At 36.3% G+C, this 18,491-nt stretch overlaps 1 protein-coding gene across 1 annotated transcript; it reads right to left on the bottom strand.

Moving 5' to 3' along the window:
* Positions 1-5,265: 5,265 nt before the first annotated feature.
* LOC144432073 (uncharacterized) lies at positions 5,266-8,296 on the bottom strand. The gene is made up of 3 exons (XM_078120115.1): positions 8,072-8,296; positions 7,739-7,912; positions 5,266-6,614 (listed from the first exon to the last, which is right to left on the bottom strand). The coding sequence occupies exons 1-3, from the start codon at positions 8,241-8,243 to the stop codon at positions 6,382-6,384; spliced, it is 579 nt and encodes a 192-aa protein (XP_077976241.1). The 5' UTR covers positions 8,244-8,296; the 3' UTR covers positions 5,266-6,381.
* Between the last annotated feature and the right edge of the window lie 10,195 nt (positions 8,297-18,491).

Genomic DNA, 18,491 nt, shown 5'->3' with positions numbered 1-18,491 from the left:
AGTTCATAAAGTTATTTATAAGTAACGTACATTGACAAGTGTTCCCACTGCGTTGCGAATATTAATTTCAGACAACAAGAATACACATTTAGGAAACAGGGAACACTCAAAATGGGAAGTGTACTAGTTAAATGTAACATATACATTGACAATGGTTTCCAATGGTGTCAAGTTGAAGTAAAAGATACGGACGGCATTCTAGATGTTCCTTTTTCGGAATGGGAACTAGACAACGTTTTGCGACCGAGAAAGAATACATCTCCCGGATATGATGAAATATGTTATCCTATGCTCAGACACTTGCCCCTTAAATGCAAAATAATACTCCTACAACTTTTTAATCTTATTTGGATAAAAGGACAATTACCAGCTCATTGGCGCCACTCCATCGTAGTTCCCATATTAAAATCTAACAAACCAAATAATCTTATATCATCATTCAGACCCATTTCGTTGACGTCCAACTTATGTAAGGTAATGAAACGACTAATTGCAAACCGCCTCAAATAGTATCTTGAAAAGTTTAATTTGATAACGACGAAACAATCTGGATTTAGAAATCATCGCTCAACAACCGATAATATCCTTCGAATACATGATGATATCTATAAAGCTTTGGCAAATAAAAGATCTGTTCTAGCAGTGTTTCTCGATATAGAAAAGGCTTACGACATGGTCTGGCGTTGTGGCCTCTTATACAAACTGTATAATATTGGGATACGTGGACGATCTTTTATGTGGATTAAATCGTTTTTGTCGATCCGTACCTTTCAAGTCCGTATCGGCAACACAATGTCCGATATATTCAAGCTCGATAACGGAATTCCTCAAGGTAGCGTTTTATCACCACTTCCTTTTAATGTTTTGACAAACGATTTGCCCCAGTGCGTTTCTTCAAACATAGCGCTCTTTGCGGACGACTGCAGTATTTGGGAAGTTGAGTTAAATATTGATCATCTTTTTACAAAGGTCCAAACTAATCTAGACAATATTAATTACTGGTACAATGATTGGGGGTTTCGCCTCTCGAAAACAAAATCAAAAGCCATTCTTTTCACGAGACGAAGAAAACTATCGTATACAATATTGAAAATAGAAGGATCTAGTTTCAAATTTGAGAAGGACTGCAAATACCTGGGAGTCATATTTGATTCAAGATTGACATACAGACAACATATTGAATACATAGAAAAAAGATGCGGTAAATAGTGAATTTGTTACGTGCATTATCGGGTACGAAGTGGGGTGCAAATAAGAATACCTTGCTCACAGTATATAGAGCGATAATAAAGCCAGTTATCGAGTACGGCATGGAAGCAATTTATTTTGCATCCCCGACTATATTGCAGAAACTGGCTGTAATCCAATCACAATGTTTACGCATTTGCTTGGGTGCATTGAAAAGTACTCCCAATATAGCTTTACAATCCCAGTGTAAAGAAATGCCCTTACATGTTATACATCATAGAAAATGTCTACATTACAAATGCAGAATGATTCCTCATGACAGCGAAATTACAGCACAATTATTCAAACAGTCGTGGGAAGAATATTTTCCTGACAAACCATCATTTGCAACGTTTAATATTAAAACAACCAACAGCTTTTTTACCGACTTCTCTGTTGCAAAATATGTCAATTTCGAGATTCCTCCCTGGATAATGAAGCCACCGCAAATTGATACATCGTTAACTATTTATGGTACAACATGTTCACCAACAATACTTCAAACGTCATTCCTTGACCATATACCCGAAAACTATCGAGACTATGTACAAGTATTTACTGACGGTTCGAAAAACACATTTGGCGTGGGTGCTGCATATTATGTGCCTCAAGCGAAAGTAGAGAAAAAAACTGAAAATACATCGATATGTCTCTTCACATACATCGGAGCTATACGCAATTCTGGGTTGTCTCAGATGGATCGCAACAACAAGACCGGAACGTGTATTGATAATAACAGACTGTCTCAATGTCCTTTCAGCTCTTCTTAATTATTCAACATTCAAAAACATATTAATAGCGAAAATAGCTACAATAAACTCGGTGTTAACAAAACAAGGAATACAAATTACATTCCTATGGTCACCAGCTCACGTCGGAATTATCGGAAACGAAATAGTGGATAACCTGGCAAAAGGAGCAATCAACAAACTTTCCCTCGATGCAATTCTGCCACTTTCCGTCTCAGAAGCAAAATCATATTTTGATATATTGGCTCGAGAAAAATGGAATACGGAATATGTTAATAATGAATCAGCAAGCCATTATAAAAGATTTCATCCTACCACGATGTCACGACAAGAGAACGAAACTTTGTCACGTAAATATCAAGTTATTTTATTCCGATTGCAAACTGGCCATTGCGCCCTGAATGCACATTTACATAAAATTGGCTGTCATTCTGACGGATTTTGTGAACAGTGTTTCGTACCCGAGACCGTAGACCACTACCTATTGCATTGTCAACGATATAATCATCAAAGAAGACCAGTCATTAGCAAAGCCAGAAAACTTAAACTGGAAATGACTTTGGAAGAAGTGTTTAGTAACATGGATATTATTGAAACTGTTATCGAATTTGATTTGTCTACGGGCAGAAATATTTAGAAAAATTACCTATTGTAATTGATTCAATTGTATAATTATATATTCGTAAATATTGTATTATATGTTAGTATAGGATTTTTAAATTCAAAATGATCAAAGGCGCAAAAGACCACTGAAGTTATAAGCGCCATAAAACATAACAACAACAACAACAACAATGGTTTCCACTGCTCTGCATTGTTGTATATATATTTCAGGCAAGAATGCACATTTAGGAAGCAGGGAACACTGGAAAAGAAAGGCGTGTAACGGTCCATTTCCAATGCATCCTCAAATATTTCATCGCATTATTATTGGAAATAACAAATTTTCATCACTCGTCAAATGTGGCAGAATGCGCTAAACTGCTGCAGGTTTATTGTATGCAAGAGTTTAAATTTAGAAAGAAGGGAGCGAGAAATAATTGAATTGAATTACATGTTCTTTATGTGTACTACAGCAATCCCGTTACTTTTTTATGTGTACTACATACTTTCTTTGTTTTCACAGCTGTATTACTTTTACAGTTATTATTTTAAAATTGTATTTCGATAAGCATAAGGTGTCGCTGCGGGTACGACGACAATGACAAACGCGTCATAGTAAGGATGTGCGACATATTTGTCGGCGGGTCATATAACCAACTTCAGACATCATTCCAGCTGAGCCACACAAAAATTAATTTTTGCAGAATAGCAAAATATATGACCAGCAAACACAATGATGTATTATTACATCACAATATAATATTATACACAAGTGCTATTAAAGCAGGCAACAACGAAATACATTACGACAACCAGAGAATAGCCGCGGGAATAGCGAGAGAAGAGAATGCGGATATCGCTTAGCCCAGTGCTTTTCAACCGGGTATACGGTATACCAGACCATAAGTTGGGTATACCCCTGATAAAGGGTATACGGAGGGTGTACAATTCAAGTGGAGACAACAATGCAAACGAGGCGCACATGCATTATAAAATGTCATTAACGCTAATAAACGACGTGAGCACAAATTTTACATCACAATTGGCACAAATTATATAGATAATGCGGTCACATGGCTGGGTTGGTGATTTCAGCTGCCAAGCTCTTCGTTTGATTTACGTTAAACATTATTCCCGTTGACGCTAAGGCCGTCAGTCAAATTCATAACTTGCGGACGCTAGCCGATTAGATTGCATGATGATATTGCAGTACAATATGTGCTTAAAAATTAATGTTTATTTAAGCCCTAGAATCTAGGGCCTAGATAAACTTTGGTATTTGTAAGGTATACAAAGTTCTTGAAAAATTGTAATAGGTATACCACGATAAAAAAGGTTGAAGAACCCTGGCTTAGCCTTATAGTAATAAAGGCACTGCGCAAAACGGCGAAGGATTTAGCGGATACAACAGCATTACATTATGTATTTTAACCCGTTTGAGCGCCTTTTTAAGCATAAACTGTTATGATTTTATGCCTAATGAGGAAAATCTGAGTGTTAACAAGGGCCACATTAAATGACTTGGCGGGCCGTGTTGTGGCCCGCGGGCTGCCTGTTGCTCACCCCTGACCTACAGTTTTGAACTTCGAAAAATGAACAAGGAGGAGCAAAAGCCCCATTACATACAACTTGGCTGTAGAATGGTATTGGATTATTGATACTCCCAAAGTACATTCAAAAATTTCAAACAATTCGTTAATGTTTACTGCACGGATGGGGTTCATTAGTTTCACTCATACTATGGTCAATTTTTTTTTCGGGAATTCGAGGATGAGAATAAAGTAATTATATATATATACTATTATTCTAGATTTAATTGAACCAGATTTTAAAAATTACCATGACAATACTATTTTTCAATATTAGTGAGTAAACTTTAAAATTTGAATTTTTTTTAATTGTCTCCACTAGATTGGGTCTAAATAAACATGTTTGAAAAGAACAAGCTTGTGTTGCACATTTCAGAGGTCGCTAGATCAATCTGGTAAGAGAATGAAACCTTAACAATAGAGCAATGCTTTGCAGGAGGGTCTCCAGAAAGATACTGGTTCTCAACCTTTTTTTTTTGTGGTCCATTTTCTTTTAACAAAAATTCTGGGCCCATCAACTTTTTAGGCAAAGGAAGAACTACAAGAAAAACATAATCTTCCCACATAAATGGGGATTTTCGTAATAATAGTTAGAATGAGAATTACCACTCAGTAGCAGAAAACAGCATCGCCATTTATTGTTGCTACAATCAAAATTAACTATAGTGACACAAATAAAACCTTACAATGGCCTACTGGTTGAGAACTGGTGATCTAAACAATCCGTGGGCTTTCATAACGTAAAAATAAAATATCGAAAGTACTGACCTTTTGATATAGCTTGCAAGGAACAACAGGAAACATTTTGTACTATAAAAAGTTTCGGCGTAAAGCATTGTTACTTGTGCAGGCCAATTGTGCAGTACTGTCCCATTTCATTGGAAAAGTATACAGCTCCCATTCACATCGTGAAAAGGATATACAGAGCTGTAGGAAGTCGAGAACTAATGCATTAGAGTTCAATCACTAACAGAACTGAGGGGCGGTAACTATTTTGTGAGATTCATACATTTTAGATGTGATAGATCTTAATTTATGCCGAACAAAATTGCAATATTGTGGGCTATAAACGCAAACGTTAATCCACTTCATCAAATAATTGCGAAATATGTGCCGCATTTTGAACTTGATATAAATGATCAAATCTGTTCAAATTAACTTTGGTGGAGAAATATGGCCTTCCATATTGGACATATATATTGTCTGTATTATCATTACAACTACAAGTAAAAAATAAACAAATGATGGAATAGACAGAAGTGACTGTGATGCTTGTTTTGTTCCACACGAAAAACACATAAAATCGATTCATTTTTTGCTTCTATACATTTATTAGTGAGCAGCAGACGACCAAACAAGTAAGCTTATTTCAAGACAATATCAACCTTCATTTAATGACATATTTGAAAAGAAATTTTGAAATTGGTACCATTTATAAATTCATTATAAATTATTTGGCGATTTAAAAATCATATACAAAATCGATAGCGCAAATGCTGCACCTCTAAAAAGTAGGTTTACTTTGAGAAAAATTATAGGATTTCAACACAAAATATGGGCACATAGCCTACTACTAGAAAATTGGAAAGCGGTTTGCTAAAAGCTACATTTAAAACAGCATGCTACATTTATATAGAAAATACCTACATACATATGTGGATCAGCGTGACACTAGTAATTGGGTTACATACCAATCAAATATGTGAAAGCGCTTATAGATAGACGCAAATTAACTCCACGTTGCGAAACTGCAAAGCAAAATCGATTTGTCCAAGCTAATATTATCGATCACTAGCGGGTGGTCTGGAGATTTCATTGGCAGGTATGGATCTCTAATGTGAATAAAACAGCGAATAATAACGCAATCGCATTGAAATTGTCGTTTTTATCCAAAAGTAAGGAATGTTTCTATAACTGCAAAAAAGGCATAGTGGATATTTCATCGACGGAAAAAGTTTTGTAAAACACGAATCAATCTGAGGGGTTTTACTTGTTGCTATTACAAATTAAAAATATGAGAGTTTCGAATCGACTGGATTTTTCCATGCGATATTAAATGGTAGCGGTATAAAGATGCTGCGAATCAAATATTTGCGGTATATCTGTAAGATATATTAACTGATGTAATTTATCTGCCTGTATGTGTTATTTTATAGGTCAGCACACAAAGTCGTTATTTAAATGCGCAATGTCTTCCGTCCGTAAATTGTCCGCTACACGCTTGTCTGAGCGCTTCCTCCACCCCCTCCCCCACTTGCATTGTCTTCCTCGTTGCCACATAGCCACAGACACACTGCTTTGATAACTACTTGGCAACCACGAACCCAAGTGACGATGAATGAGGCACCAAATCTTCCGCATATTTCTTCTCCCGGAACTGGCTCGTCCAGCTTTCGGCTTTGATTGTATGCCGTGTAAATACTAGCTGCCGTCAGATCAATAGAATCTAAATGATAAATATATATATATATCTAGATATATATATCTAGATACTTCTGTGCGGCCCGCGGGTAATTTAGAAACACGCCACTTCTCGGGTCTTACAATTAAAGCCGGCATTGCTATGCCAGCGCCGCTTCTCCGATCATATTCGAAATCGTGAGATTTATGTTTTGCACTATATTCAATAAATATCGAACTTTGAAATTGGTGTGCCCTTCGCGACCCCTCGCCCCCCAGTTTGGAAAACCCTGATTTAGATATCTCAGTATTCAGACTGAATCACGATTAAAACAATATCGGTATACAATCTCACACCCATTAGTGCATATTAGCAACCTATTAATAAACCCATTATTTTTACTAGCAGTTTATGAAACTGAAGTTTTTTTTTAATTCAAATTTAGAACTTAAAAAACAATTCCTTCATTTATGAATGGTGCAGAAATTCTCGCACAAAAGATTTTGCTATTTACTGTAAAATTTCAAATAAATTGGAGCAGATTTTGTAGAAAAATGTAATTTAGCAGTCAAAAAAGTACAACAGAGGAAGATCTATTGCTACTAAACAAATTGTTTGTCTAGCCTACAATGGAAATATCCAATAATGGTAGATGCACATATTTGGGACGATTTTACAAAACTGAACCTGAGTAAAATATTTCCCTGCAGTCAGTTTATACTGCAACACGCAATACCTAATTCTAATAAAAAAGAAATGATAAAAATGAAGGGTGGGTTTTCAAGGTAGATGAACCACCAAATACATATTTGCCATCTCATAGCAAAAATACTGTACCTTGTTTTTACTCTCAAGAAATAAGATTCTTCATATTTTTAAGCTCCCCAGTAATGAAAGTGTTTCATTAAATTTAACTGTTTCACAATATTATTTTGATTTGTAGTTCATCTTGTGAAATATGTATGTGGCACAAGTTGCGGCCCGCCGGGCCTTCAGATTTATGCTTGCGGCCCTCGTAGTAATTTGAGTTGTGCAGGCCTGGCGTAGAGTATACAAAATTCTAACACAGGTTATTTTGAAGAAGAAATTAGAAAAGCTACTACTTAATTCGGCTGTATTTACCTAACACCAAAGTTCCGTTTACCAATAAAGTAATGAAAAAGAATTACCTGCAATAATCTCCAAAGCGTACAGTGTTTTGCGATGGGGATTATTGCAATCTATGCAACATCTATTGATTCTGCATACCCAGTCCATGAGCAGTAAAACAGCTGTTACAATTAGTCTCAGGATAGCGGATACTACAAGAAGCCAAAACACGACGAGTTCATCAACTTCTTGTTCTAAAAAAAGATTTATCATTTAAATTCAATTCATATATTCTGCAGAAATGATTAAATGCGCACGATTTAAGCATTGTCAAATATAAAGGAACGCTGTGGCAATGGTTAAATTAGCTCGAAGAGTCCTAGATTAGTTAGAAGTATACAAATATGCCTTACCGAACTCTTTGCATTCATTATTCTGTCCAAGATCCACGCAAACTGTGCAATTTCCTTCGGTTACTGTACAGTTGACTTCGTTCCCAGCTCCGCAGTAATCAGATAATCCTTGGGTTATTGTATCATTCACAGTAACCAGCCATCTATTGGAGAATATGGAGTAGATTATCATAATCAGGTTTCCCACAGGTACTACTCTATGCGCGATTTTAGATTTCCAGTCATTGCCACACTTGCAATATTCCGTTGAGCAGGTGAACTCGAAACAGCCTAAAGACGGCATGCTTTTTAATTTAGGAAATTTTATGTATTAAATACCTGTTAATACGAATAAAGTATTTAGTTTCTAAATATGATTTACTGGAAACTCGTGGGTTAAAATAGGGCAGTGGTCCCAGCCTTTTTTAACGACCATGATATTCCATAACAATAAATTTTGTAAAATCTCGCGACCCAAGGACATTCTCCAAGACTAAACGGCATGCAGTACTTTAATGGTCGTAAAATTGCATGACTAATATATATTCATCATTTTTACATTATATCAAGAACTCGAAGTAAAAAAGCGGCATTTGTTTGCCATCAGCGAATTTTTGAAATCGCAGTGTGGCCTAACTTAAAGCAAAAAATAAGTTCCTAAATTTTTACCTGGTAATACTTCCCGCATATGCAATTACTATGGGGCAATATTCCAACACCAAATATTGCATAAAAAAAATTTATTTTAGATTTATTTTAGATAGACAAGTTCCGCGAAATAAATTTTGATTTTCGTGCCACCCAGTTTTGGGCGGTGACCCTGTAGGCTGGGAAACATTGATATCATAGTGTATATCTAATTTTAATGTGAGTATATATTGCCACGAATTTGTAGAAGAATTGCATTGGCTTGCAAAACTATCTAGAAATTTTATATTGAACTTCACTGAATATGAAAATTTTTGAAACTATATTACACTATTTTTAAAGTGTTTTTGATATAATTTACTTTGAATCTTCCTCAAAAAATAATTCAACAGTATATTTGATAGTATGTGCTGCCCATCAGTTACAACATAATTCTTGACAATAATTAGGCTACTAAAACTACATCACAATTCTAATCTCGTTAGAATATTTTGATTACTATACGTCTGTCATGTCTGTGCTTTATCGGTCGTTTGTATTGGTATTGGTTGTTAATAACCTGTAGCAGAAGTCGTTAGTCTACTTATTTATCTTTTATTTACTACATGCGAACTTTCCTTCAAAAATGTTCCACAGACATCAAGCCGTGCACTTCATATAGATAGAAAATTTCTAACACGCCCAAATAACTCATTTTTCAGGGCCAAATACATTTTATATTTTCGAGAACATATTGTACTAATCTAGATTTAGTAAAAATTGATGCCTTGCATATGACAACGACCGGCTTAACGCATTAAAAAGTTGACTAAAACCGCCCATCTTCACATTTCATTGTACGCTGTGCTTGAAAAAATTGTATGTCTAAATGAAATTTTAAATCATTGTGATATGTTTTTGTGTAGGTTTATTTTACAGAAAACAGTAAACACGAAAAAATGGGGAAGTGTAATGGTCCACTGAACTTTATAAGATAAGCGGTCTCTAATATTAGTTCATAAAGTTATTTATAAGTAACGTACATTGACAAGTGTTCCCACTGCGTTGCAACGTTGTATATTTATTCCAGACAAGAATACACATTTAGGAAACAGGGAACACTCAAAATGAGAAGTGTACTAGTTAAATGTAACATATACATTGACAATGTTTCCCACTGCGTTGCAATGTTGTATTATATTTCAGGCAAGAACGCACATTTAGGAAGCAGGGAACACTGGAAATGAAGTTGTGTAACGGTCCATTTCCAATGCATTCCCAAATATTTCATCGTATTATTATTGGGAATAACAATTATTCATCGCTCGTCAAGCGTGGTCGAATGCGTTGAACTGCTGCGGGTTTATTGTATGCAATGGTTTAAATTTAGAAAGTAGTGAGCGAGAAATAATTGAATTGTTTCACGTGTTTGAAAATGAATGAGTTAAAAGTTTACAAATCTGGACATGGAACAGTCCATTATTCAACATAGACCGACTATTTTACTGAGTTGAGCGTGCTATGCCAAACATAATAAACCATGGTTCAATTCATTTGAGCATGTTGGTCTACACCAGGGGTGGCCAAACTGCTTTCGACCGCGATCGAATAAAATCGCCAAAATAGCTCTCGATCGACTGATCGTTAATAAGGTCATACACAAAAACGAATCAGTACGGAATATTCAGATATCTACACACAGGAATCTTAAATTCCGCTACTGCCAATAAAATCGTTTTTTTTTTGGCGCATTCTTAATCAAATCACCACAGAAACTTGTTTTTTCCATGTTCCATTAATTTCAGATTTATTCAAATCATACAATACAGGTTCAACACCCGCCTACATGTATTATCCAAACAGAGAAAAATATTATATATACCTAAATAATAAATGTTACATGACTGCTCAAACTTGAGTATTCTATTTACAATTTCCTCCGAGTCAGATTCTTTACTGGCTTGGAATTAGAAAATTTTGGACATTCTGATGACGCTGCTATTGCTGGCAATAGCGAGATAATAACTTTCGTATATTTGAGGAGGTATTGTGGGATGGCTTGCCAGTCAAGACACCCGATAATTGGCACGTTCATTTCTAAACCTTGGCAGCGGCGACCCTTTAACTTGTTACGTAATAATATGTTCTATCTACCGTATTTGGCGCATGTACAGTAGGCCTACTGTGTTCTTCCTGTTTCAAAACATGCGACAAGCGATGTATGAAACTGGTTCAAGATAATTTTTGGGTTATGGTATTGAATACACTTAAAATCAAACGCGATCGACTACTCGAGACGTGGTCATCGACGTGTTTGCCACTCCTGATCTACACGATTGATTCCTTAGAGCCGTGGTTCTCGACCGGGAACCCTTGGCCAACCGAGAGGGGCGCCGAGCAGTTGTAGAGGGGCACAATAATAGGCGCTAAACCGATTTCACTTTTTACACGAAAACTCGCCGTTCCGTAATAGAAAATGAGGCTAAATTTTAGAATTTGCAATCTACGGTCTTTAAAAGTTCTCATTGTTTGGTTTTATTTGACTTTGAATTGAACTATTTAAAAGCCTCCGGAAAGGGCCACGAGCCATGAACGGCTGGGTACCACTATCTTGGAGTCCTGCTCGGAGCAACCGTAACAAGACTACTTTTTGTTACCAGAATTTGTTATACCATAACATGGGACTCTATGTATTCAAATCTGTCATGTTTTTGCAGAAATTAGAATCAAGAGGAATGTTTTTGAACTCTATGGAGCTGGGATTGAAACTGTAAAACTTCTATTTGAAGTGAGAATTTAGTTTCTAGCCGAAATTCTAACCGCTGGTCGGTTATGGCTTCCTTCACTATTAAGCCCATGCTTAACTGACTAAATAATCCAATACCCACCATGGTGATCCAACGAGAACCGTGGATCGCCATATGATTAATTCTTATTTTATTGGATTTGAATGCATGCTATAGATTTCTGATTTCATTGACAGCTTGTGAAGATTTAAATGAAACAGGCAAAATAATTGCCATCATATTAGCGACCTAACTACCTTGATGTGTGTATTATCATTACAATGTTTTTTTTTTACTTTTCATATTTTAATCAAATTTAAAACGAGCTTCTTATACAAGGTTTCTTAGAATATAAATCTCTGAGTAAAATGTCTCCGGGATATAAAGCGCCCCAGCGATAAAATGCTTAGATTGGAGTTTTCTTCATCATAAGGAACAATAAAGAATAGGCAATAAAGCACTATCTGATTTATATATTATGCGCGCCGACGTATAACGCGCACACCCGGTTTATTGAAAGAAGAATTTTAGTGAACTTTACTCAATTGAACTTTTTTCAAAATTGTTCTAGTTCAACAAGATGCTTTTGATATGAATTACTCTCTTGGAAAATACCACATGTGGTATGACAGTGTGTATCTATCTATCTTATCACAATTCTGATATCGATGGCTTAATCTAATTACTGTTTGTCACTATGCTTTGACTGTTGCTCTGCGTATTTCACATATTTTTTGTCTTAACTCAGATTCTCAAACTAGTTCGAATAATTGTCAGGAAAAAACTCACGGACTTACGCGAAAAAAAAACAGTACGTAACAAAAAACATATACCGGTAAAATAAATTTATTAATTCCTATATACAACATTTAAAGTAGGAAACAATAAAACATTTATAATAAATCCAACATGTAACATATTCAATTATATATCAGTTATGTTCAACACAATTCTGATAGTTTTCAAGACGCACTAAGCAAATGGCCGCCCTCGCGGAAATACATGTCTAATGTTGATATGCAAAAAATCAATGGATGCTGCATTTCATCATTTGCAGAGGAATTGCCCCTGCTTGCAGAAACTATCTTTATTCAGGTATTCGATCAAACTTTAAGCAATATATTTTTTTCGAAAATGTTCCACTGATTCAAGATGCTATTGTTATCATTTATATTTAGGGTATATGCCGAATCACGACGCGAGTATTAATTTTTTAGTTTTGCACAAATACGTTGTTGAAAATGGTATTTTTAATTGGTCTACGCCCCTTAAAAAATTATCTACGCCTAGCCGTTTGAGAACCATTGTTTTAAATCGTTCTACATACAGCAACACCAGAAAAAAATTATCTCAATTATGATCTTCACGGCCTATTATAATTACTATAGTCTGTCACAGTGCTTTATTGGTTGCCTGTTTGTAGTGGTGATGGTGGCGTTTAGTTAATAGACAAGGGGAATAAACAGTAACTATGTAAATGAATAGATCTTATTACAAGCCGACAAGGAATGTTATAGGAGTTTATTGTTAACTGGCTTTTGTTTTGAAACATTTCACGCGCGCGTCGGGATACTTAGTACTAAAGCGAAGCTTGGGCGGCTTACTCGAATTTCAGTGAATTACTTCTGTTTCCCTTTATCAATTGAAGATAACCTCTTCGTCCTCAATAATTATTGTATCAATATGATAAGCAATCGAATAATTATTCCACGGGGTAAGACTTTTATTCTTAAATTATACCTAAAATTGCATTTTTGAACAAGAAGTGTGGGTTTTGCGTCTTGGAACCCTCTCCCATTATGAATGTAAACAAAAAAATTCTGTAACATACTTTTCCGTAACTTGAAACACTTTTTAAACTCTTGAAAAACCGCATCCGGTCGGACCCGCATGCTGTTACGGTCCAACTTTGCGATTAAAAAAATTTGGGACCCCCCCCCCTCATTTAAAAATTCCTGGCCACGCCTGTGTATGGATTGTTTTGCTATTATGTTGTGGTTGTTCTTGTTTTCGTTTTATTTGTATAGTCAGCTGGGGAGCGTGTTAAACCAATCCTCGAAGGCTATACCTTTATATATATACTCGTATATACAATTTAATATGTGCAACGGTGATGGAAAGCGTGCTCCCGTGGTATGTGTACGAAGATGGCGCACAAATTGAACATAGTATGTGTACTAGGTTAGGGTTATCAGATTGCGCGCCATCTTCGTACACATACTACGGGTGCGCCATTAAAAGTAATAATAACGATCATTTTTATACGCAACTTCCATGAAGCATCTTCTCACTGATCGTGCCTGAATATCGAATTTGCAGTTTGAACTATATATCTAGACTACTGGTTTTTACCCAGTGGGAGATTGCCCACTTGGACCACAGACCTATTGAAAATTCCTAGAGTTATTAGTAGTAACTTTCAATAAAATATGATGTTGTCATTGCTAGTGAGTGGCAATTCTCATTATTGAATTAGAAGTGTCCATCTTGGCAATTTTTTTGTGACAAGAGAAGGATTATTGGCACTAGGTGCGCTATGTATCGAGAAAGATGCATTAGTTACCTTTTATAATTTAATATACCCAGTGCTGTATTTCACAAACATGAGGCGTGCTTCAAAGACTTTTTTCAAAATAGATTGTGTGCCTTATAAGTTATAACCCGGTACGCAGGTAGTGCTTGATGATGTGGTGGACATGGCGTGTCCAAGTCTTTTTTATATTTACATGTTATTCACAATTCAAATTTTGGTATGTCTTAATTTGGAGACATGAAATACATTGCTTTACAATCGTTTGAAATGGTGAAAGAGGACGTGTGCGCGTAAGCCTTGGATTTAATGACGTAAGTGATGTCGCTGTTGTGGCAGTCGCTGTTTTGACAGTCGCTCACTTGATTTCGTCTGTTTTATGAAGTCGCCATTATGACAGTCGCTGCTCTGACGGTCGCTATCCGGCCTGGATACCAGATTACCCCCCCCCCCCCCCCCTTTAAAGTTCCAGACCCCCGCCTGATAATCATAGTATAAATCAGTTGTTTTTACGCTCTGAGCAGCAAATTCACAAGTGTATCTTGTAGTCAATGACTTAACACACTCCAAGTGATAAGTGATAAGCATATTACTCGAACCCCGTGATCTTAATCTTCAATCTGTGATATGCGAACACCAAAACTGAAAGTAACATATGTATATTGATAATATGTATTTGTATTACCAACAAGGATTAGATCTTACTTCTTTTTGCCATGAATGTAATAATACAACAGTTATAATTTTGAAATTGTATTACGGCAAGCAAGCACACGGTGTCGCTGTGAAGCAAATAGAAAAAACAAAGCTTTGAAAATTGGAAAAAACACAAATTGTGTAATTGTATACTACTTGCTGCCCGGTTTTATTTATATCGTTGTAAGATACAGAAAAAGAAACCACTATTCAATGTTTTTACCTCATATCTGTATGATGCGAGGGACATTGAATCGTTCATTGCATATAAAAATGGCAAAATAATGAAACATAATCGAAAATGAAAAATTTTATAATGTATGCACAATAATTGATTATTTTATATGATGAATTGTGAGTGTGTATTTTCTATGATTATTGATCAATAATTTTGTAGTTACTGTCGATATACCGATCAACTGTGTTTTATATAATAATAAATATATAAAAAAAATTGGAAAAAAATTAACGAGGAAGCACTTAAATCGAGTGGGCTAATAATATCATCGCTGAGAATACTTGCAGAACATACTTAGAAACTTGTCTCTCTTGCATACGAAAGGATGGATTTCGTTAGCATTATGTTCAACTACTCTGAGGCGAAAATCCTACAACACCCGGTATTCCCGGTCGGTGACGCAAGGAACCGAGAACGACGTCACTCAACTTCCGAGATTGGACGTATTCAACGTGGTATTGTGGCAGGAAACATTTGGTAACATGTTACCAAGTAACACAATAAGAGTGTTTCCATGGCCGGGAGACACTTAGTCGGACTTGAGGGCGTGCAATGGGACACGAAATCGCGTCCTGTTTCCATGCAATAACTAAAAACGAAAAATGACACATAAGCGCCTTGAATACTAGGACTCAGTAGCACGAAGACCCGATTAAAGACTAGAACGCTCTATGACGGCTTAGCATTGGTCATATATGACGGGGGTGGCCAACTCGTCGATCGCGATCGACCGGCCGATCGTCCCGTCTCAAGTAGATCGCGTCTGATGTTGAATGAATTTCATATAATACCCCAAAAACTTGCCTTGAATCAGTTTCATGAAGCGCCTGTTGTGTGTTTTAGAGCAGGAAGAACACAGTACTGCACATGCGCAAAATACGATATACACATGCAGCAGTATTTTAGCATGAGCAAGCCCGATAGAGCATCTTATTGCGTATCAAATGCAAATTTCACCGCTTCCAAGGTTTATAAATGAACTTGCGAAAAGTTGTTATGCGAAAGGTATTGTCTCACTTCAAAAGTAACAAAATGCCCATATTTTCTAATTTCAAGCGAACGAAGAATTAGACTTGGAGGAAATAATAAATTAGATACTGAAGTTTGATCAGTCATGTAACATTTATCGTTTTAGAATAGTTATATTCCGCTCCCGGACCGCGGTTTAAATAATACATGGGTAGGCTACTTGACTATTTTTCAAGGCGTTTTCAGCACTTTAATATGACTAAAAATTAGATCTGTATTGTATAGGTTAAAAAAAATTATATAGATGATGAAACATTTACTTCGGGTAAAATTCTATACTCAAATTGAATGGGACATAAAAATACAAATGTTTGTGGCGATTTCTTTAAGAATGTGACCACAAAGTCGTGCAACATTCATGTACGACCTTATTACCGGTTAGTCGATCGCGAGGTATTTTGAAAATTCTAGTCGGTCGCGGTCGAAAGCTGGTTGATAAAAGGAATGCGGGTCAGAAAATAATCAGTAGATTCAATTTCGAAATAGTTCTATGTCAGGATATGGCTCCAATTAGAGAATATTGGAGAACTTTCACCCCGACTTATAGCGGACAGAAAAACAAAACAAAATTTGTCTGAACCGATTCGAATATTTCACTATTCGATATTATTCGAATAACTGATTCGAAAATTTTCAGACCCATAAATAACGCTCTATATCAGGGTGGTCCAAACCCAGGCCCGCGGGCCACATGTGGCCCACCGCTTCATTATCTGTGGCCCGCGTCACATTCGGAGAGGAATTAGAAAATCGCATTTTGTGTTGTTTCGTCATGAAATTAACCAAAATATCTTCTGACATATTGCTGCATCACTCATGTTACTGAATTGAATAGTGTTATGGCTTGCTGAGGCAACTAGCGAAGTTAAACGAGCGAAGTTCTTGGCACAATTGTGGCCCGCGAACAATGCAAAAGTAATTTTGTGGCCCGCGGAGTTGCCAATCTTGAACCACCCTGCTCTATATGTACAAATAGTCAAACCTAAAATAATTGAATATTTGCGTTGCCACTTTTTTTCATATTCGGCAAATATAACACACACTTTTTAAATAAAAAAAAAAAAACACACAACGAATTCAGTACTATTTTAGGAGTATGCGCACGATATATTCAGGCTCAGAATATTTGTGATATTTCACTACAATACATAAAATAAAGTTGGTATCATCATCGCTTTCAGTGCTTTTCCGAAATATTGAATCAGTATCGACATCGATGATAAAATAGCATATTTAGTTCTGTTCTCTTGCACTATTTCACAAGGTACAGAAATCGCTTCGATTTCATCCTATTCGGAGGTGTTTTTCATGGTCAATATTACTGGGACCCGCATTCCTTATACAAGTAGTGGCTAAACTGCTTTCGACCGCGACCGACTAACATTTTAAAAATAGCTCGCGATCGACTGATTGGTAACAAGGTCGTACATTAAAACGAATGAATACTGAATATGCAGATAACCGCGCGCGCGCGCATGCAAATAATTCTGCCGCTGCCATCAAGCTCGACTTTGTTGGCGCATTCCTATAGAAATCGCAACAAAAATTTGTACTTTTATGTTCCATGTGATAGAATAATAGGCATTCTTGTTTGGTTTGTAATTTATCCAGTCAAAGGCGTGCTGTAAGACTCCGAATAACACTCGACAACTAAAAAACGAGAATATCGGTCAGAGACCGAAGACTTATCGATCTAAAGTTAGGGATCCCCAAAACAGCGCTCTCACTCCATAGTGACATCTTGTGTCCCATCACTAATTAATTAATAACTCGCTAATTATACGACAAAATTCATTCAAAATCAATAGGCTCCTGGTACGACATATGATGAATGCACATGCAAAATCTGGAGCAGATTCAATCCCGCTTTCGTGAGATATCGCGTGCATCTAACAGACAGACAAACAAACAGACAAAGACAGACAAATACCTATCAACATACTTACCGATTAAAATCGATAAATAATGATGGAACAGCTAAAACTGAATGTGATGTTTGTTCTATCCCACACGAAAAACATGTAAAATCGAATTAATTTCTTCTTGCTATATATTTATTAGTGTGTAGTAAGCTATTAGAAAATAGCAACCAAATAAACGAGAATATCGGTTGGAAACCGAAGACTTATCGATCGATAGTTAGGGGATCCCCCAAAACAGAAACTGCAGTTTCGATTCATCCGCTCTTGTAACTTGCGCACTGCGCATCGCACACACACACTCGGCGGGTTTCAAAATTCTCTCGCTTTACAAAAATCTAGATCACTATATCGATAATTGATTGATAACTCGCTAATTATACGACATATTTCGCCCAAAATCAATAGGCTTCTGGTCCGAGATAAGATGAATGCACATGCAAAATCTGGAGCAGATTCAATCTCGCTTTTGTGAGATATCGCGTGCATCTAACAGACACACAGACAGACATACAGACAAATACCTATCAATATACTTACCGATCTTAAGATCGATAAGTAAAAAGCTCATTTCTTCTTGCCAGTTTCAAGCTTCATCCAATGACATATTTGTAAG

The sequence above is a fragment of the Styela clava genome, chromosome 14 (genome assembly GCF_964204865.1).
Source record: "Styela clava chromosome 14, kaStyClav1.hap1.2, whole genome shotgun sequence".
NCBI classification, from domain to species: Eukaryota; Metazoa; Chordata; class Ascidiacea; order Stolidobranchia; family Styelidae; genus Styela; species Styela clava.
The sequence above is the reverse complement of the archived record's forward strand: the minus strand, read 5'-3'. Positions and strand labels throughout refer to the sequence as shown.

Excerpts from the sequence above, each read along its gene's own strand:
- LOC144432073 (XM_078120115.1), bottom strand. The coding sequence starts at position 8,243 with ATGATAATCTACTCCATATTCTCCAATAGATGGCTGGTTACTGTGAAT. Across the intron at positions 7,913-8,071 it reads TAATGAATGCAAAGAGTTCG|AACAAGAAGTTGATGAACTC; the intron begins GTAAGGCATATT and ends ATCTTTTTTTAG. Across the intron at positions 6,615-7,738 it reads CGCTTTGGAGATTATTGCAG|ATTCTATTGATCTGACGGCA; the intron begins GTAATTCTTTTT and ends TTTATCATTTAG.